This window comes from Trichosurus vulpecula, chromosome 3 (assembly GCF_011100635.1).
Source record: "Trichosurus vulpecula isolate mTriVul1 chromosome 3, mTriVul1.pri, whole genome shotgun sequence".
NCBI classification, from domain to species: domain Eukaryota; kingdom Metazoa; phylum Chordata; class Mammalia; order Diprotodontia; family Phalangeridae; genus Trichosurus; species Trichosurus vulpecula.
This window is the reverse complement of record NC_050575.1, coordinates 86,773,639-86,796,282: the sequence shown is the minus strand read 5'-3', so window position 1 is coordinate 86,796,282 and position 22,644 is coordinate 86,773,639. Positions and strand designations below refer to the sequence as shown.

General features: G+C 41.9%; 1 protein-coding gene across 1 annotated transcript in view; it reads right to left on the bottom strand.

Annotated features, from left to right (window-relative positions):
• ERGIC1 (endoplasmic reticulum-golgi intermediate compartment 1) overlaps nucleotides 1-22,644 on the bottom strand; it is a 158,434-nt gene that overhangs the window by 66,005 nt on the left and 69,785 nt on the right. Inside the window, exon 2 of the mRNA XM_036751763.1 lies at nucleotides 17,631-17,692. Coding sequence (XP_036607658.1) covers nucleotides 17,631-17,692 — 62 coding nt within the window. The remainder of the gene's footprint in view (nucleotides 1-17,630; nucleotides 17,693-22,644) is intronic.

The following is a 22,644-nucleotide window of genomic DNA, read 5'->3' as shown; positions in this document are numbered from 1 at the left end:
AGTCAGAAAGACTTGAGTTCAATTCCTGTCTCTGATAGATACTGACTGTGTGACCCTGGGCAAGTCACTTAATCTCTGTTTGCCTCAGTTTTCTCATTCGCTAAAAATGGGGATAATAATAGCACCTACCTCCCAGAGTTGTTGTGAGGATCCAATGAGATAATTAACGTAAAGAGCTTAGCACAGTGCCTGGCACATAGGAAGCACCAACCTTTCCATATCCCAGGCAACTTTCTAAGACTAATTTGCAGAACAAACGCCAGATGGTTTTGGTAGAGAGAATTTCCTCACTTAGGAGGTGCCTTTACCAATTAAACCAGAGTTCTGGTCCAATAAAGACAACAAACTATTATTATCATCTTATACTTTTCTTTTTTGTTTGTTTGTTTTTTTTGGGCAGGGCAATTGGGGTTAAGTGCCTTGCCCAAGGTCACACAGCTAGTACATGTGTCAAGTGTCTGGGGCTGGATTTGAATTCAGGTCCTCCTGACTCCAGGGCTGGCGCTTCACTCACTGTGCCACCTAGCTGCCTCCTATCTTATACTTTTCTAACACTTAAAAGGTTTCTATAATACTCTCCTCAAAACCTACCCAGTGAGGTAGGTAGTAGAAATATTATTAACCTCATCTGAAATTAAGCAGGAAAAAGCCATCTGCCCGTGGTCACGCGGCTAGAAAAAGATAGTGTTAGGTATTGAGCCCAGGAACCTCCTGGTTTTAAGTTGAAATTCTTCTAATATCCCACAAACCTGCTCTCGTCCATGAGTCTTTGGTGTGTGTGTGTGTGTGTGTGTGTGTGTGTGTGTGTGAGAGAGAGAGAGAGTGACGGACCCTTTTTTGATAAGCTGGTGAAACCTAAGAGCCCTTTCTCAGAATAATGCTTTTAAATGCATGAAAAGGAAAGTAACTGTATGGAAATAGTTATCAATATTTTTAAAAGCAAGTTCATGGACCCCAGGTTAAGAATTACTACTTTCGGCTGAACCGCCCACTAAAATGTGAGTTCTTCACAGGATAAGGAGATAGAGAATAAGATCAGCTGGGCATAATACCACTGATTCATCCAGGCAATTGGCATTTATTGAGAACGGCTCTCTTAGGTACCTTGGGAAGAGTGGGAGGAGATAAAATAGAAACTGAAGCTATAGATGCTATCCTTGAGGAGTTCTTAAGATACGGTGTACTCTACCCACAACTAGCTAAGGCCAGCCAATAGAAAGCAATACTTGCCCCACCCCTCCTCTCCCTAATATAATATAATACGGTGTATAGAGGTGAGTCAGAGGTGATCTGGCATAGGAGGTTTCTGAATGGGTTTTTTTAATTCAGTGATCGACATGGACTGGCACTTACTGTTCAGGGAAAGGGTTATTAGCTAAGAACAAAAACCTTACCCTACTTGTTCATTCCTCAATATTCCATGAAGAGTCCAACCAGGCCTGGTATACTCTAGCTTACGACATCACTCAGGCCTGCTTTCTCTTCGGTAGCAATGTAAATATGAAGTCCAACAAAATACCAGGCCACTTTGGTGATCTGGTCTTCCTCCTGATGCTCAGGCCGGTTCAGATGTGGCATTTACACCCAAATGGTTAGTAAGGAAAATGAGAAGTGAAAGCAAGAACTACCAAGGGAGGACTGGGAACATCCACAAATTCCTGCCAAATCTTCTTGGCCTGGCAGTTGACACATTGACATTTAGTCCCATTTTACCTTTCCAATCTTATCTTCTACTACTCCCCTTCAGTCACGCTAGACTTTAGTCATGTTGGATTGCTTGCTGTTTCCCAAATGTGTTAAAAGAGCTCCTGCCACCCACCCTTTGCTCACTAGTCCCTTTGCCTAGAATGCCCTTATCTCTCCTTTAACTTCCTTGGTCCTGTCCAGCCTTCAAGGTCCAGCTCAAATGCCACTTTGTCCATAAAACCTGTCCTGGTTCTCCCCCGGGGGGAAGAAATCTTTTGCTCCTTTGACCTCCCAACTTTGTACCTCCGATATAGCACCGTCACATTCTACCTTGTTCCAACAGTTATGTGCGTATGTGTTTTATCTCCATCATTAGACTGGTGGCTCCATGTCTCATTCTTACTTGTATCACTCAATGAATAGCAGAGTCTCTTGCCACAGCAGTAGCATAATCATTTTTTGTTAAGTCAAATGGAATGCATGAATGTATGAACAAACAATTGTCTGGAGACTGACATACAAACTGAAACTGCTTCAGTTACAATGACTTGGAAAAGACTTCATGGGTTGGGGGTTTAATTTGAAACTTCTTTCTATTTTGGTTATAACCCGATCTGCTAGACACAGCTAATTTTTAAAAAATAAAACAAAGTATTACAACTTCTGTATTTTCCCCCTTACAAGCTGGTTGTTCTGCCTTGTGAAAAATAAATTGAATGGAACATTTTCATCCTTACTGAGAAATAGCATGGCCTAATGAAAAGATCCCTGGCCTTGAATCATGGTCTTTTGAGTTCTGGCTCTGACACTTAATAGCTATATGATATTGAACAAGACACTTAATCCTCTTTGGGTTTCAATTTACTCATTTGTAACATGGAGATAAAGCATACATAGCCTACTTCACATTTATGGGGAAAGTACTTTGTAAAGTGTAAAATTAAATGAGTCATTACTAGTAACAGTATTAATAATCTTGCTTTAAGTGTACAAAACAGCAAGTTACATCAAATATTTAAAAAGATATCTGATTTGGTAAAATAGTTGTACTCCCAAAATACAGGCAAATTTTATTTAGGGAGAAAAAAGATGAAAATAAGTTACCTTTCTTAGTGTAATCTCTCCCCTGACTACATATCCATCCTAAGCTCTTAACTATCTTCAAATTGGGAAACAGGAGCAGGACAGGGAAAAAGTCCTCTAATAGTAATGTGAGTGTTCTATGCAGGGAATGTTGCCTGTCCTAGATAACTCCAGCAGCAGTTTTTGGAAAATACAGTCTGTGTAATCATGAACCAATAGTCTCAAATAGGGAGGTAGTGAGTACTTTCAATTAAAAGGTCTTCTGACGCCTAAGGCTTTTGTCAAAGCTTTCTCAATCCATTTTTGGTCAAAAATCTAGTGATCTATGACTGGCCTCCCAGAGTCAGAGACTGACTCAGATTCCATTCAGGGATGGTTACCACTAGGGGAAGTTACATCAGGAAAATGGCTGATGATGCCATGGGCTGGGGCCCAATGGAAGGGCTCTGGGGCTGGCTCACGGCAATTCAGAACAGGAAAGCCTCATTAGATATTTCCTTACAGACATGTTCTAATCAAGCTCAGCTGGATGTATACCTTTGTTGGTATGACTCCTGCATTCCTCTTGAACTGAGTTGACAGTCAAACAATCGCTCAGTTCTCTGAGCTCTGACCCTCTGGAGTTAGTCTATGGAATCTCATAGAATCAAGGACCATTGCTAGAGATGGAATAAAAAGCCCTTCCAGTCCAATGCCCTTATTTCACAGATGAGGAAACAGAGGCCCAGCAAGAAATGAATTGCCAAGGTCATATATGTGGGTGGTCTCAAAACCTAGTCCTCTGAAAAAGTTCAGTGCTCTTTCCATTACTCCATTCTGGACTCCTTCAAGCAAGTAAGAGTGGACATGTTTGTAGCATTTTAAGGGTTATACTAGAATAGGTGTGTGTTTTAAGCCTGGAGTCCACGAGCTTCTTTATTTTAACATAATTGTTTTTCGTTGCAATCCTAGGTATTTTATTTAAGGCATTTAAAAACATTATTCTGAGAAAAGATCCATAGGCCGCATCTGACTGCCAAAGGGGTCATAACACACGAACGGTATGTTTAGACAATCACTAAAGTCTCTTCCAACTCAGATTTTGTGATGTTTTACCAAGCACTTTACATAGATCATCCCATCAACGAAACAAGCTCTGAGGGATATAGGCAAGTATTATCATTCCCATTTTACAGATGAAGAAATTAGGGCTCAAAGAGATTTAAACAGATTCTGAGGTGTAGGCAAACTCCCTTTAGAAGAAAGTTTCATGTGGAAAGAAAATGAGTGAGGATTTAGAGTCAGGAGGGGGATGAAGAAATGAAACTAACAGAAATTTCTGTCTTCCTTGCTTTCTTCAATCCCTGGTATCCAGAGGAGCAAAACTATATATCCTCAACAAGGTTGTCCACGGGGCTGACCATTCATTCAAAAAATAAGTCTTGGAGACTTATGTGCCAAGCACTGTGAAAAAGACAGGGAAGGATCTGTCCCTGCCCTCTGGGAGCTTATGACCTAGCTGTTGTATATACAAATAGCAACAATACCAGGTAGTATTCCTTCATTAAACAAGCATTTATCAAGCATCTGTTATGTGAAAAGCTTAAAGTTGGAGGCACTGGGGATATACAAAGCTTAGACAAGACAGACCTTACTATTATGGAACTCAATCTAGAAGGGATAGTGAGATGAAAACAGATGGCGACAATCCATGATAAAGAGAGAGATGTAAAATGAAACACTGTGTGAGATACAAGGGGAAAGGTTATAACCAATGGGGGAGGACAGGTAAGTCTTTGGAGGAGGCAGCATTTGGGTCAGTCCTTAACGTAAAGTAGCAACTTGAATGTCATACAAGAGTGTGAACTTTGCTCAATAGCCAATAAGGAAAAATTGAAGATTTTTAAACAGAGGAGTGACATGACAAGATTTATCTATAAAAATAGATTATTCTGGCAGGGGTATAATGGTTGAAGAGTAGATCTGAGAAGACCTGTTAATAGATTCCTACATCAGTCTAAGCAGATAGTAATATCGTAGACGGCAATGGGCAGAGGTGGACGGATGTGAGATTATAGAAGAAGAATCTACAAGATTTGCTAACTTATTGGACAGAGGGAAATGGAAAGGTTTCAGACATGGGGAAAAGGGAAAATGGTGTTGCCATAGATAAAGAGAACAAAGGAAGGAAGAGTAACAAGTTTCTAGGGAAAATGGCCTCTGTTGGGACATGTTGATTTTGAAGTGCTAGTGGGCCATACAGGCAGAAATATCTTGTGGGCACATGGAGATATGGGGCTGGAGAACAGAAGAAGAGACAGAAGAAGACGAAACAGCAAGATTGGAAGTGGTAGTTGAGGTCGTGAGAATACGGAATGAAGAAAAAGGACAGAGAAGAAGCAATTGGAGAGGAAGAAGAACTAGGGACATCTGATGTTTCTGAAACCAAGAAAGGAAGGAGCATCTACCAGAATGGGTAGTCAACATATTCCTCCATTTATTGCAGAGAAGTCAAAAAGGATGAAGACTGAAAAGGGTCATGGAATTAATCACAATCAGTAGATTACTGGTGATATATAAAAGGATCAAGAGGTAAAGCTAGAAGAATTTTAGAGGTCATCAGTCCAATCCCATCATTTTAGAGATAAGGAACCAAAAACTCAGAGAGGGTAAGTGATCTGCCCAAAGTTGCACAGCTAGTAAGTGACAGAGCTGGGATTTGGACTCTGGCTCTAAGTCCAGTGTTCTTTTCACTGTACCACACAGTCAGACCCATGAATCTTAGGACTGCTCATTCATCCAATCAACAATGTTTACTAAAAGTTTTCTAGGTAAAGAGCACAGTACTAGGTTGCTATTATCCTGTACAACATTTAAAAGTCCCTCCTTCTAGACAACATATTTCACAGAGACAAGGCCTGAAATCCCCAAGCCTATGCCTTGTTCTGAGAGAGAGCCCACGTACAGGGGTGGAGCCAAGATGGCAGCTGGAAAGCAGGGACTTGCTTGAGCTCCCCTCCGCCAGGTCCCTCCAAACACACATAAAAAATGGCTCTGAACAAATTCTAGAGCTGCAGAACCCATGAAATAGCAAAGGGAAGCAGGGCTCCAGCCCAGGACAGCCTGGATGGTCGCTGGGAAGGGTCTATCACACAGAGCTGGGAACAGAATGGAGCAGAGCCCAGCATGGGCCACACCAGGACCAACCAGACAAGGAGCCAGATGGAACAGGTGTAGTGCCCTGATGTAGCCAGAATGGCCTTTGTTTTCTTTGAATGACTCAGCTTACCTCATTGAGCCTCTGGACACTGTGGCTTGCTCTTCCGGGGCAGGAAGCCCAAAGAGCATTCCAGGAAGCAGACAACTTCCTGTGTGATGAGTCATGGGGCTGGCTGAGGGGAGGTGTTAACGGCTACGCTAGGGGGAGGGGCCAAGTCAAGAACCAATCGGCCCTGGTCGTTCAGGTGGTGCTTGATGATGTCAAAAACTCTATAAGAGGGGAGAGGACAGCTTGAAGATCCTCTTTTCCTTTTCCGGTTGGAGCCAGAGACAGTTACAGCGACAGTTACAGCGACAGTTACAGTGACAGTTACAGCCACAGCCACAGCTGAAGCAGGAGCTGCCAGTAGCAGAGCTGACCTACGGGAGGAAGCTGAACAAAGACTTCAGTCCAGTGGGTAATCTTATTACCATAGAGGGGGAAACATGATTTTGCTTTACGCAATCATGCTTCTCTGTAGCCTCCTGGTTACTCTTTCAAGGCGTACTTATTGGGCCTGGAAGCTTTTGATCAATATATCAAAATGGGGTTGCTGGTTCATGGGTTGGTTACTGTGGAGCCTAAATAAATGTTTTGATTCTTCTGCCTTCTACTTTGAGAGTTTCTTATATCCGGCGGTTCCGAACCTTTCAGACATGTTTATGATCCTCTTTGAGATTATAAACTCTGCCCTCCTAATACATTTGGCGACGAGGATGGGATCGCTAGGTATAAGATCTCTATTTAGAAGCAGAACAATTCCAGAGGAAGAGATGAATATCCCAGGATGGGAGGATCCATTTTATTCCTCCCTAGCAAAAGAATTGGCTAAAAAAGCTGGACCCTGTGAAAACTGGGAACCAAGGCTACGGAGAGGAGATCCTAGGGATTTGGAAAAGTGTTTACGAGAAGTTGGGATTCAGTCAGGGGCATCACTATCTAGGCAAAGCTGGATAGTGTTATCAGCCTACCGGCTAGTATACGAAAGATTGAGATTAAGTGAAAGACATGGGGTCACTCCTACCCCACAGGAAGAAGGGGAATCTCAGATAGCAGGAGACCAAACTGACTCAAATGAGAACTTTTCTATTAATGTGGCTAAGAGCAACAGGAGACCAAAAAAGCCCAGAGTGCATTTCAACCCAGCCCAGAAAGAGCCTGACTGCCTGCTTCGTCCTAGCCATGGTGGCAGAGGAAGTGAGTGGGGGGAGAATGAGACAATGTTAGGGGCTGAGGCACAAAACACTACTGGGGTTCAGGATGTGCCTCACACAGAGAATAGGAGATGGTTAAATGATCAGACAAGGGCTCGACCCATACAAAGGAGGAAGACAGAAACCCGAGGTGAAGATTCAGTTACAAGGGAAATTCAGGAAGATTTCTCACCGCAAGAGGTCACAGATATTTTGAGTAGATTCAGCCAAAGAATAGGAGAACCATTGATATCTTGGATGGTAAGACTCAGTGATCAAGGGGCCAGTGGAATATCAGTGGATAGGACAGACTGCATGAGATTCATAGGTATCAGCCATGATCCTCTAGTTCAACAAGCTTTTAGGGAACATCATCAGCAAGGAGATGGTGATAGCAGGACTACTCTGTTGGCATTAGCCGCTGTGGGATGCAATAAGAGATATGCTACTGATTCTATGTGGCCCACTGAGCACAGACCCTGGTATTCACTTAGAGATTGTATCATGAGACTAAAGGAGGAGGTAATGAAGACTGCCATTATGATAGGAACTGCAGACAAATATTACAATGATCCAATGGGACTGCCTCATAGGAATTTAATAATTAGGACAGCTCCCCCTGCTTATAAACAACTAATTTTGAATTTATTACTTGGAGAAGTAGGGAGCCGTCTTACAACAGTGATAAATAAGATTTTACAGTTACATGACTTAGGTGACTGGGGAAGGGATAGATCTCCTCGAGAGAGAAGGGTGAATAACCAGCAAACTTGGCGCCAAAGGAGAGTAACAAGGAAAGAAATGTTTACTGCTTTATTGAGAGCAGGGGTAGGTTTTGAAATGATAGATGGAATTCCAACCAATGAATTATATAGAATGTACAGAGATAAAGGCCTTGATAACAGGAGAGATAGGGAAATCAGAACTGCTCCTGCAAGCCCACAAGCCACTCAGACTGAAGGTGACCTTGTGTGATTAACGGATGAAAACTTGTACATTTGGGGAAAGGCTGGGAGGACAATCTTAGTCTCTATCTAGGGTGGGATCCTCTTGGCTTCCTCATTATGTTCCTTTTGAAAAGAAACATTTCCCACCTGAGTTTGGCTCTGATGTTGGATCTTTGCATAACTGAAATCTCAACCAAACTTGAGATGATTTTATTTGAAGAATTATAGTCCATACTTGTCTATTCTTTTTGTCCTTTGTTTTGGCTAACCTTGTTGCTAGTTTTGTTTCCTTCAGGCTTAAGCACCCTGCACTTTCCGGTGACTGCCTAAGCATGTAGCATTCTTGGAATTCCTGCCAGCTCGTTAAAGAAATGACCTCTGGAATGGGACTTTTTGGGGGCAGGGCCATCTCTACATCCAATTTCAGCATGAAGAAGCTATGGAAAATGAGACCTTCACCCCTCACCCCAAGATTTTGAGCCCCAATCGTTCAAGGGGGGTGGAAATGATGATAGTGTTCTGTTTACTTATTTTGTGTTATCCTTGCTGTGTTGTTTTATTGTTATGATATTATTGATCCTATGTAATGGATACAAGGATTTAGGGGTGGACATTTGAATTATTAATAATTATTTTGGGGATGATTGATTGAAGAGATTATCTTGCTGGGACCTAGGGGTGGATCACATTTGAATCGTAAACCAATATTTAGGAATGTCACCAAATGATATGTTTTGCTTTATTGTGAATGATATGTTTTAGTTTCCTGCATAATTGAATCACAATGTTCTAGGATATATAATTTAATTTGAATTATGATTGGATTGTGCATCCTAGAACATTGTGAGGGGTGGAGTGTAGCCAGAATGGCCTTTGTTTTCTTTGAATGACTCAGATTACCTCATTGAGCCTCTGGACACTGTGGCTTGCTCTTCCGGGGCAGGAAGCCCAAAGAGCATTCCAGGAAGCAGACAACTTCCTGTGTGATGAGTCATGGGGCTGGCTGAGGGGAGGTGTTAACGGCTACGCTAGGGGGAGGGGCCAAGTCAAGAACCAATCGGCCCTGGTCGTTCAGGCGGTGCTTGATGATGTCAAAAACTCTATAAGAGGGGAGAGGACAGCTTGAAGATCCTCTTTTCCTTTTCCGGTTGGAGCCAGAGACAGTTACAGCGACAGTTACAGCGACAGTTACAGCGACAGTTACAGCTACAGTTACAGCCACAGCCACAGCTGAAGCAGGAGCTGCCAGTAGCAGAGCTGACCTACGGGAGGAAGCTGAACAAAGACTTCAGTCCAGTGGGTAATCTTATTACCATAGAGGGGGAAACATGATTTTGCTTTACGCAATCATGCTTCTCTGTAGCCTCCTGGTTACTCTTTCAAGGCGTACTTATTGGGCCTGGAAGCTTTTGATCAATATATCAAAATGGGGTTGCTGGTTCATGGGTTGGTTACTGTGGAGCCTAAATAAATGTTTTGATTCTTCTGCCTTCTACTTTGAGAGTTTCTTATATCCGGCGGTTCCGAACCTTTCAGACATGTTTATGATCCTCTTTGAGATTATAAACTCTGCCCTCCTAATACACCTGAATCAGTGAGCTGTGGCAGTTACCAGACTTCTCAACCCACAAACACCAAAGACAACAGAGAAGGTTAGTGGTAAAAACTGTGGGGACAGAGTGAAAGGAGTTTGTGGTCAGCCACCGCCCCAGGGGCGGTGGAGGTGGTGCATCTCTGAGGCTGCTTCCAGAGCTACGGCTGCAGTTGCTTCTGGCCCCTGGCCCACATGGTGAGAGGAATTAAGCAGCAGATTAGAGCAGGAGTGCAAAGCCTGCTTTGCCCTGCCTGGATCTGGGCCACAATCCTGGTTGGTGGTTCTCGGGGGGAGAAGGAGTGCTCTGGTGTGGCAGAGCTTGCTGTGTAGAAGTAGCTCTGAAAATAGCAGTGCAGCCCCTCAAACTAGGGATAAAGTACTCTCTACTCTACAAGCAGTTGTACCCCGACAAAAAGCTCAAGGGTCAAGTAGTTGGCTGGGAACATGAACAGGCAGCGAAAATGGTCTCAGATTCAGACTCAGACTTTGGAATCTTTCTTTGGTGACAAAGAAGACCAAAACATACAGCCAGAAGAAGTCAACAAAGTCAAAGAGACTACATCAAAAGCCTCCAAGAAAAACATGAAGTGGTCTCAGGCCACAGAAGAGCTCAAAAAGGATTTGGAAAAGCAAGTAAGAAAAGTAGAAGAAAAACTGGCAAGAGAAATGAGAGTGATGCAAGAAAATCATGTCAATGACTTGCTAAAGGAGACCCAAAAAAATACTGAAGAAAATAACACCTTAAAAAATAGACTAACTCAAATGGGAAAAGAGCTCCAAAAAGTCAATGAGGAGAAGAATGCCTGGAAAGGCAGAATTAGCCAAATGGAAAAGGAGGTCCAAAAGACCACTGAAGAAAATACTACCTTAAAAATTAGATTGGAGCAAGTGGAAGCTAGTGACTTTGTGAGGAATCAAGATATTATAAAACAGAACCAAAGGAATGAAAAAATGGAAGACAATGTGAAATATCATTGGAAAAACCACTGACCTGGAGAACAGATCCAGGAGAGATAATTTAAAAATTATTGCACTACCTGAAAGCCAGGATCAAAAAAAGAGCCTAGATATCATCTTTCAAGAAATTATCAGGGAAAATTACCCTGATATTTTAGAGCCAGAGGGTAAAATAGAAATTGAAAGAATCCACAAATCGCCTCCTCAAAAAGATTCCAAAAAGAAAACTCCTAGGAATATCGTCGCCAAATTCCAGAGCTCCCAGATCAAGGAGAAAATACTGCAAACAGGCAGAAAGAAACAATTTGAGTATTGCGGAAACACAATCAGGATAACACAAGATCTAGCAGCTTCTACATTAAGGGATCATAGGGCTTGGAATACAATATTCCGGAGGTCAATGGAGCTAGGATTAAAACCAAGAATCACCTACCCAGCAAAACTGAGTATCATGCTCCAAGGCAAAATATGGACTTTCAATAAAATAGAGGACTTCCAAGCTTTCTCAGTGAAAAGACCAGAGCTGAATAGAAAATTTGACTTTCAAACGCAAGAATCAAGAGAAGCATGAAAAAGTAAACAAGAAAGAGAAATCATAAGGGACTTACTGAAGTTGACCTGTTTTGTTTACATTACTACATGGAAAGATGATGTATGTAATTCATGAGACCTCAGTATTAGGGTAGCTGAAGGGAATATATATACATACACACATATATGTATACACACACACACATATACACACATACACACACACACACACACACATATATAGACAGAGGGTACAGGGTGAGTTGAATATGAAGGGATGATATCTAAAAAAATAAAAACAAATTAAGGGATGAGAGAGGAATATATTGAGAGAGGAAGAAAGGGAGAGATAGAATGGGATAAATTATCTCACATAAAAGTGGCAAGAAAAAGCAGTTCTGTAGGAAGGGAAGAGGGGGCAGGTGAGGGGGAATGAGTGAATCTTGCTCTCATTGGATTTGACTTGAGGAGGGAATAACATACACACTCAATTGGGTATCTTACCCCACAGGAAAGAAGGAGGAAGGGGATAAAAAATGGGGAACGATAGAAGGGAGGGCAGATAGGGGGAGGAGGTAATCAAAAGCAAACATTTTTAAAAGGGACAGGGTCAAGGGAGAAAATTCAATAAAGGTGAACAGGGTAGGAGGGAGCAAAATATAGTTAGTTTTTCACAACATGAGTATTGTGGAAGGGTTTTACGTAATGATACATGTGTGGCCTATGTTGAATTGCTTACCTTCTTAGGGAGGGTAGGTGGGGAGGGAAGAGGGGAGAGAATTTGGAAGTCAAAGTTTTACAAGCAAATCTTAAAAAAATAGGTGTTTTTGCATGCAACTTGGAAATAAGATATATAAGCAATGGGGCATAGAAATCTATCTTGCCCTACCAGAAAGTAAGGGAAAAGGGGATGGGGGGGAATGGGGTGACAGAAGGGAGGGCTGACTGAGGAACGGGGCAATCAGAAGATATGCCATCTTGGAGTCGGGGGGAGGGCAGAAATGGGGAGAAAATTTGTAATTCAGAATTTTGTGGAAATCAATGCTGAAAACTAAAAATATTAAATAAATAATAAAAAAAATTTTAAAAAAAGAGAGTGCCCAAAGAGCTCTGGCACTTGTATCCCAGTCATGATACGATTCATTCATCCAACAATTTCAACAGACATTTTTGTTCAAATAATTAAAATATCAAATGCTTGCTGAAGTTGTTGGTGGGATTCAGCTGTGCTCCCTACCCCACTCCACCCTACACTAGGGTTGCGAGGCAATAAACAGCAGGTGAACTACCAATGGTAAGGCTCTTGCTGCTCACTGTCCATTCCATTTCCTTCAACAAATGTTAGGTGTATATACATGTAAAACATCATGCTAGGCTCTAGGGATATGAAGAAAAAAAAAAGACAGTTCTCGTCCTTTAGGGCCTTACATCCTGCTGGATGTAAGAAGAAGTCTTTAAAGAAGACCCCTTTTATACTTTTTTGGTGGGCATCAACTCCTTAAAACATACTATTCATTTTGAGAAAATTTGCTATAAAGTGAATGAGACCAACCCAGTCAATGAGGTTTACATAAGTATGGGACTCTTTCACTGCTCGGAACCCAAAGGCTCCAATATTCTTTAGATTAATGGCCATCGACGAATAACCATTAAGGAAGAAAACTTCTAGGAAATGAAAGCTTTTGGACCGATAACCAGCAAACTGCCCTGGAAACCATTTTTGATCCAGACTGACAAAAGGTTAGAGTCATTAATATTCCAAGCAAACAGTTTCAGGAGGCAGGTTGGGGCAGTACAGTTGGTAGTAGTAAATGCATTGGCTCCAGACTGTTTTGAGAACCTTGGCAATGCAAAACAAAGAGAGGTTGGATAGATGGAGTGGGGAATAGTTTTCTTCTTTATGGTCAGAATTCCTGACCATATTTAATGGAAATGTATAAATAGCAAGGGAGAAACTCAAGACACATGGCAAAAAGGATGATTCTTGTGCCAGAGTCCTGGAGATGAGATGGGATGGGGTGGGGGGGCATAGGCACAGATGGGACATTAGTCTTAATGAAGAGCAGTACTTTCTCTTCTGTAACTGCAGGGAAAGGAGAGAGGGTGATGATGTTGAAAAATTATGATGACTAGAATAAGGGAGTAGAGGGAGTTTAGGTCAGATAGCCTTAATTTTCTCGGTGAAGTAGGAGGCTAGATCATGTGCTGGAAGTGTGGGAGTAGGCATAGCATTGGTGGCAAAAGGAGAGTGGAAAAGTTGTCGAAACAGTTACTGTAAGGAATGAGGGAGTCTTTCTATCCTACCTTTGTTACCTCCCTGTCAGTCAAGCAGTGAGATGCAGCTAATGTTAGGCACTCTGGTTATGTCTATAACCAAGTGTGAGATGAGAGGCCCAGACAAGAAAGGCTATGGGAATATATAGGAAAGGAATGATGATGATGATGATAATGATGATAGCAAAGCATTTAGCCAGCCTTAAAAGTGTTATAAGTTGGTTATCATCATCTCATTTGAACCTAACAAAAACTCTATGAAGAAGATACTACATATTATTACCCTCACTTTACAGATAAAGAAACTGAGGCTCAGAGAAATTAAATGACTTGCCTAATGTCACCCTGGGGCTAGACTCAAGCCCAAGTATTCCTGAACCCTAGTCCAGTTCTTTATCCACCATAGTGAGTTGTCTCACTAAAAAGGAAAGGAAGGGAACAAGCATTTATTATGTGCCTACTATGTGCTGGGCACTACGCTAAGCACTTTAGAGAGATTATCTCATTGTGGTCACTGTGGCTTCTTGCAAGAGCTTAGACTTGAAGGATGTGTGGAATGTAGACAGCAATGGAGGCGGAGGGAGGGAGGCTGCATTTAAAGCTGGGGGACAATGCATGTCCCAGAGATGAAAACGAACACGTCATATGTACATTTTATTTCAATGAGTCAAGATGGAAGTTTGAGGGGAACAGGAGATAACACTGAAAAGCAAGAATCATGGAACAAACAATATAAGCACTGAATGAAGAAACCTTATAAGATTATCTGGTCCAAACTACTTATTTGAAAGGCGAAGAAACTGAAGACCTAAAATTTGACTAAAATTATACTGCAAAGGTTCTAAGACAGCTCCAAAAGACTCATGATGGAACAGGCTACCCACATCCAGAGAAAGAATTATGGAGACTGAAGCAAATTATTTGCTCTCTCTTTCTCTTTTTTTTTAACATTATTTTATTTCCGGTTTTGTTTCATCTTTCTCATGGTTCATCCCATTGGTTATAATTCTTCTTTACACATTGATTATTGGGAAAATAAATTTAATATGAAGGTATATGTAGAACCTATATCAGATTACATGTTGCCTTGGGGGGGAGGGGTATAGGGTAGGAGGAGGAGGGGGAGAAAATTTGGCTCAAAAACTTGTGGAACTAAGTGTTGTAAACTAAAAAAAATTAATTAATTTTTGAAAATAAAATTATACTGTAAGTTGGTGGCAAATCCAGAATCCAGGTCTCCTGACCCCAAGGCCATGGCTTGTCCTCTTATCAAGCACAGGGAGACAAAATGGCATGGTGGATGGAGCAAGAGCCCAAGAGTCGGAGGACCTGGATTCAGATTTTACTTCTGAAGTTTATTACTTGTTTGACCTTGAGGGAGCTTTGTGGTATATAGCGGAGGGAGGGAGGTATTAGAGATGAGGAGGCCGGAGTTTGGACACTGCTTCAGCTGTTCACTACCTGTGTGAACTCTGGGCAAATCACTTAACTCCACAGCCTCAGTTTCACCATTTATAAAATGTAGATAATAATAGCCCCTTCCTCACTTTGTGTACTTTGCGCACTCTTCAGAACTATTACTATTAGCTGTCTGTAAGACCATCACATAGTATTAATTTCCCTGGGCCTCAGTTTCCCCCCCTGTGAAATGAAGCAGCTCGAGCAGGTGGCTTCTGGGGTCCTCTTGAGTTCTATCTCTATGGTCAAGCTGGGACTGGACTGAATGTGAGGCTGAGGAGTCTGGACTTTATTTGGGAGATAGTATAGAGTTCTGGGAAAACTCCACAAAGGTCAGAACTGGGCCTCATTTAACCTTTGTATGGCCCATGGCGCCAACCATGATGTTCTGTACACAACAGCAGAGGCATAATGTTTGTTGAACTGAATTGTCCACTGACATCACTTCCTCCATGAAGTTTCCCTTGCTCTTCCCGTTTTTAATTCTCTTTCCCTCTACCAATTATCTTGTATTTTCTTATCTATGTACATGCTGAATGCACCCATTAGAATGTAGGTTCTTTGAAGGCAGGGGTTGTCCATTTTTTTTTCTTTGTATCCCTCCCCCTTCCTCTGTCTGATTTTATCTCTCCCCTAAAGTACTGCCTAGAACATGGTTACTAGGCATTTTGTTTGCTGAATTACTTAATGAGTGGAGGTGTATGAAGAAGGTTAAGGTAGCTACATTCTTATCTTGACTGTGTGGTTAAAATGAAGAGACACATGAGGGCTATGGTTCCTAAACTTGCAAGAAGCCTCAGTCTCAGTCCTTTAGATTGAGGATTGGGGGAGGAAAGAGATAAGGCAAAGAAGAAACATAGAATGCTTTGCCTCATCCCACCATTCCTGACCACTGCTGTCTCCTCCCTACCCAATCTATCCAATTTTAGGCAAATGGAATAAATGGAATGGAAAGAATGTAAAAGAGAAGAAAGGAAGAAGAGAGAGACATTGAATTGGTCAGGAGTGAGGTAATACAATTAAAGTAGCCACAAGGAACAGAGAAGTACTGCTACTTTTCATGTCCTAATCCCCAGTGCTCTGGCCTCAAATACTGAAGTCCTTCTCAGATCAGTTCAGTCAGGAGACTGAGGTTCTAGTCCTGGCACGGTCCCTAACTGGTAGACTGACTCTGGGCCAAGTCACAGGCCCTCCCTGGGCTTCAGCTGTTTCGTCTGTAAAATGAGGACACTGGACCACATAGCTGCTAAGATTCTGTAACAGGCAGCAGTGCCAGTTTAAACAGAGATGGGCTTAATGGGAGGACTGGATTTGATGTGGCCTGGGAGTGTGGAGTCCTCAGGTTTTGACAGCCCTTCTTCCCCCTCACTTCTTCACCACTCTGCTCTCTGGGAGCTTGACTCTGAATGGTCTCAGTTGGCCAGAGACATAGGTGGGTTCAGGGAAAGTGGTAAAAGCCAGTTCTGTGATGCTCCCTCAGATCCCCAGGACTCTGCTGATGAACCAGGAGTGGGACTCCCAAGTTTGTCCTCTTGGTTCCCTGACACTCTGGTGTTCTCTTTCCCTGATTCTGCAGTATGGAAGGCCCTAGCTTCACTATGCCTATTGTCAAAACCATCACTTAGAAGTCATACACTACCAGGGTTCCAAGCCTTCATTTAAACAGGTAGCTGGCAAGGCCTGGATTCATATCCTTCAACCTTCTTCAATCTCACAAGCCACTCCTTATCCTCCCTCATCTGTTTCCCCAGATCATGCAGCTGTAAAACCATGAAACTTCTGAGTACAATATTGTTTGTGTGTCCTTTGTTCTTGAAGAGGACCACAACATCAGGAAGGTGATGCCATGACTTGCAAGTGAATTGGATTTAAGTGAGGCAAGGCTGTGCAAAGTCACCAGCCTCAGTTTCACCTCAAGAGCCATCTAGGTCCAGTAGCAAGATATCAGTCGGAATGACTGGAGATGGCCCCACTGAGTACAAGAAGAATCCAGAGGGCAAAAAAAAAAATGGCACTGGCCCAAAAGGACCCAAATGCACTTTCTTCTCTGGGCCTTTGTTTCCATATTTGAGTGCTATGTAAATGTGAACCACTGCTATTAGTAACTAATGAAGGGGAAGGGGGTTGGACCTTTTAAGGTCCCCTCCAACTTTGGATCTTATGAAATACAATCTATCAAGTGTTCTCTGTTATCCCTTCATCTGGAAACACCAAGACCACACAGGGTTCCTAGACACAAAATGGTACACAGTGTTAGTGGCTTTCACAGACTGGAAGGAAGGGCTCAGATACCCACTGGCAGCTAGTTAATAGGATGGCTGAAGTGTGGACATACTAACCACCAACAACATCCTTACTGTCAACTAAAGTCTGACTTCCAGGAGAGGAGGTGCATCTCTCTGAACAGGACGGGAAGCATTGAGAGAGTGCTGTAGACCACACATAGTGTCTTTGAAAGGGCTATGAAATGGCTCTCCAGCTAAGAGGTGACCACCACATTGCAGGAAATCTCCTTCTCTTTTCCCTGTCTTCCTTTATAAAAGTCTCTATAATTCCTGAGAGCAAAAAAAAAAAAAAAAAAAAAAAGGAGGTAGGAAGAAAAGGGTGTGGGTACTAGTAGAGGACTGAAAGGAGCCAAGGGAGGCAAAGGAAGTTAAACTGGTACTCACTGATTGCCCCAGTGTACGTTGGCTGTGTGAGGTCTTTTGGTACCTTCCGGTAGATGTCAAATCTGAAAGGAGGAAAAGCAGCAGGGGTGAGCCATGCAGGACATTTCAGTCTATCACTTCCCCACGGGGCCGAATGGTGCTAGTCACTTCCCCACTTAGGATTCTAATCCAGACATGATCCTTTCTGCGGTGAGGCACAGGGGGTTGGCAGGGAAGGACAACAATCGTCCTTTCTGAATGTTTATGCAATTGTATGATGCTTCCTCTTTGGTTTCATCTTCCCACCGTTTTCATCACTACTTTCCTTTGTCCCTTCCTGCCCAGGCTCAGCTCAGGTCTAGGTCAACGATAAAAATATAATTGGCAAATTCCGTATTTCAGAACCAACCAAACTTTTCTGACTGCTGAGTAAAATTATTTCTACCCTCTTGGACTTTTTTTTTTTTTTTGGAAGGAGATGGCGCAAGAGGTGGGAATGAATTGAATGTGAACCTATGAAGGCATAGAAGATTCCTAGGCTCCTTTTCATCAAAACCTGAGGGGATATTTTCATAGTACAAACTTCAGTATTATGAGGTATTAACAAAAGTACCCAGGAAATCTGATGTGTGTGTGTATTACAAAGTTTTAAATATGTCTAATCTAAATCTATCTATCTATAATATATATAGACCAAATTTCTTTATTTAGTTACCAGGTTAATAAGTTAATTTAGTTAATAATAATAATTTAGTTAATAAGTTTATTTAGTTACCAGGTTAGTAACAGCTAACATTTATATAGCATTCACTACGTGCCAGGCGCTGTGCTAATTAAGCACTTTACATCATTCTCATTTGATCCTCACAACATCCCTGGGAGGTGGGTGCTATTATAATCATCCCTATTTTACAGATGAGGAAGCTGAGGCAAAGAGAGGATAAGTGACTTGCCCAGGGTCATAGCTAATAATAGTAAATGTCTGAGGCTGGATTTTAATATAAGTGTTCTTGACTCCAGATCCAGTGCCGTCTATCTGTCTGCCTCAGATATAAAAGGCTGGTATTTCTACCTCTTTTTATTGTGAAATCTGCTCATAATATCTTTCATGTTTCTACAATATCACTGGTATCCATCCTTGTCTTTCCACCCACATGGCTGGCCATTACCCTAATTTAGGTCCTCACCAACATCTCTCACCTGCAACATTGAAATAACCTTCTTAACAATCCTTCTGCCTCCAGCCTCTCCTCTCTTCAATCTGTCGTTCATACAACCGCCCTAGTAATCTTCCTAATACACAGTTCTAACTATGTCACTCCTTTGCTCAAGTCTTTAGAATCTCCCTTGGCTATCCTTATCACACACAGCACTGGGCTTGGGGCGGGGAAGGGCACTGAATTACTGGAAGTGGTTCATGCATTCATATGTGAATCCATAAATAAACATTCTATAAACTCAATGTTTTGTACATTTATGTACAAACTTTTCACATAAATGTAGTCCTTGTTCTGATTAATAAAATATATATTCATTTCAAAGAATCAATGGATTCATAGGAGCTTTGTATCATTCACTATATGTCTTCTCAATCAAACGATAATAAAAGTGCAATTACTCTCATATGGGGAAGTTAGGAAATAATCTGACATTAAAAATGCGTCCTTGATGATGAAGCATGCTACCAATTTTCTGACAAAGAGATGAAGAATGAGACACGCATTCTTTGGACATGGCCAATGTGGGAAGTTACTTTGCTTGACTATCCGTATCTATGCCAAGGCTTTCACTTTTCTACATTTTCAGTTGAAAGCGAGCAGGAGATAGGCAGTTAGGAGTAGGGTTCTTGTCTATTGTCCCCTTCACCCGCACCCTCCCTAAAAAGAAGAGAATAGAAGGAAGGTTGGAAGGAATCACAATGGAGGTAGCTTGAAAGTGACATGTTGAATTTATTATGTTTTAAAAGAAAAAAACCCACACAACAGAGATCTGCCATTTTATGTACACTTCTCTCCCATTCCAATGTACATGGAGATGTTAATTTTATTAGGTGTTTGTTAAGTTCAAATTTTTTTTAAAAACCATAAAATAAAATGGAAAAGGGGGCTCCCATACTCTGGGCAAGTTCACCCTCAGTACTCTAGGCAACTCTTTAAGGCTATTGATTGCAGAGAAGGTGCTTCCTCCACTGGTCAAGGGAAGTTCCTCACTAAGGAATTGTCAGTACCACTGAAATCACAGGTCTTGTCTCTATCCTATGATATTTTTGAAAGGCTTGGAATCACTGAGCTAAAAGGTAAAATACAAACTCCTAAGTCTGACATTTAAGGTATTCTACAAGCTGGCTTCTAACCAGATCTGTGATCTCACTAGGGTGAACAACTCCTAGGGAGGAAAACCTGTTATACAACACAGAATCATGGAGAATTGCCTGTGGGCACTGAAAGAAGCAACCTGCCCAGACTCTGTCAATATGTGTCAGAGATAGGACTTGAACCCAGGTCTTCTGGACTCCAAGACCAGTCTTCTCCCCTTGACCATGCTGCCTGTGGTGATGATTCAAAACTTCCCACTTTTTGCCCTTCAGTCTGGCAGAAGAGAAAAGAATATACCAGGCTGGTTTGTGAGTAGTGGTGGCAGAGGGCATGGATGAGAACCAGTTGGATAGAACCTGGATAGAACCAGTTGGAAGAGTACTTATGAATAAGTTATTTTTGTTCTTCAGGGGAAGGGTGTTTGTTGACTGTAGTGGAAAGAATTTATTTTAGGAACTTGAATGGGCAGGTCATCCAAAGAAGGGAGAAGAGAATATTTCCAGGTACTTTTCAATTCAACAAGTATTTATTAAGTACCTAAGTATTTATTAACAACAATAAATACAAATATAGTTATAAACATGTATTAAGTACATACTCCGTGCCAGGCATCCTGCTAAGTGCTAAGGATATGAAACAAGGCAAAAGACAGTCCTTGTTTGAAGTCTAATAGAAGAGATGATATGAAACCAATTAGGTACAAATAAGCCTTATAATGGATAAATAGGAGATAATTAACAGAGGGGAGGTACAAGAATTAAGGTGGATAAGGAAAGGCAGGATTTTAGCTGGGGAAGGAAATAGTCAACATGGCTTTGTGACCAGACCACCTGGACTATGGATTATTTATGACTGAAGAGTAGGGAAGGAGGACAGACAGATGATGGGAAGGAAATACAAAGAAGTAGCATGTTGATGGAGAACCATGCTAGACTTGAAATCTAAGGGCATGATTTCAAATCCTGGGTCTGTTACTTGCTACCATTGGGAAAATCTTGTTACATGCCTTTGGGCAAATCACATTTCTACTGCGGGACTCAATGTCTTCGTCAGGAAAATGAGGGGTTCGGACTAGATGATTTCCTAGTTCTGACTCTATGGGTCTAAGGAATCTAGCATGATTACCTTCCTGCCATCACTACATTCACATTGACAAACCTGGAAATCATGGTCTCAATCATACTACTACCACTGGATATGTACAATGAATCAGTGTGTGGAGGCGAGGAAAATGAACAACTTTTAACAGCCTTGAGACTTACATTATAATCACCCTGTGAGTTGGCAGTATGATTTTAGTAGTCCTGTTTAGTAGATGAGGAAACTGAGGCTCATTGAAGCGAACTGTTCTATCCTGGGTCAACCAGCTTACAGAAGTGTCAGAACTCAAACTGTGCCCTTCTGAAAGTTAGCCCAGGTTCACTTCTCTACCTCATGCCAATTCTATACTCTGGCTCTTAGTCCAGTATTCTCCCCATTACACAATGCTATAATAGCCCATGGTTCTAGGGTCCATTCTAAGCAATATTTCTGCTAATGAATTTGATGAGAGGATTAAAAAGATGCCTGTCAAATATGAAGAGGACACTAAATTAGCTGGGGACTCTAGGCGAGACAGGAACAACATCCAAATGACATTGGGTGACTTGAGAATGTGTAGTATTTTGTTGAAAAGAATGATATCCAAAAGGGCTAAAAATCCAGTATCACAAACATGGGCTGGGAAAAGAGATGGGGTCCACAAAAGCATAAATAAAGAACTTGGAAGAACGAGTGGGATGTTACAACTGACCACAGGCGAAATGAATCAGCAATACAATGCCACTGTGACAAAGGCCAGCAGGAGACAAAGATGAATTAATAGCGCTATGGCATGCCAAGGGCAGGAAGCAATCCTTCCACTATGTTCCACATTAGTCAGCCTGTCCTTAGAGAGGAGTACCGTGTCTAGCTTCGGTCACCTCGCATTAAGAAGGATGCAGACATACCGGATACGTCCTGTACAAGTGCAATCACAGTGATCAATGGGTTGGGAAAGAGGTTAAAGGAAATGGAGTCGTTCAGCCTGGAACAAATTGCTTCATTCCTATTATCACCAATAACAGTAGCAATGACTCCCATTTAAATCTGGCTTTTTGAGGTTCACCAAGAGCTTTCCTCAAAATCCACAGAAGGCAAGAGGAAACTCAATTATAATAATGAGGAAGACGCAGCAGAAGGTGTGTTCTCTTCGTCCTCCAAAGACCAGCTGGGAAGAAATGAGTTTAAATTAAAGCAGAGGGCATCTCAATTAGACTTAATATTATGGCTGTAAAGACAATAATAACCCTTCCAGTCCCTATGCTCATTGTTCAAATAGCTAGTTGTGGCATTTTACCCACATGGCTCTTTCCTTCACAGACTAAAACCTGCTCACATGTTAGCAGATGGCTTGCTTCAACCACAAGAACTCTGGAAGTCCATCACGCAGGGACCAACTTTCTAGCAATGTGTCTTTCCATACTTATCCTAGACCACAGATGACAGACACAGTCTGTTAGTAGACCCATACCAGTCTAACTTCATAGTCAGTCAATAAGCATCCCACTATGTGCCAAGCATTCTGCTAAGTGCTAGAAGCTGACAGCATTCATTAGGGCTTGCACTCTGTTGAACCTAGGGTCATTCTCCACATCATGATAAGGTATAGGAATAGGACCTTAGAAAAGGAATACTAATAC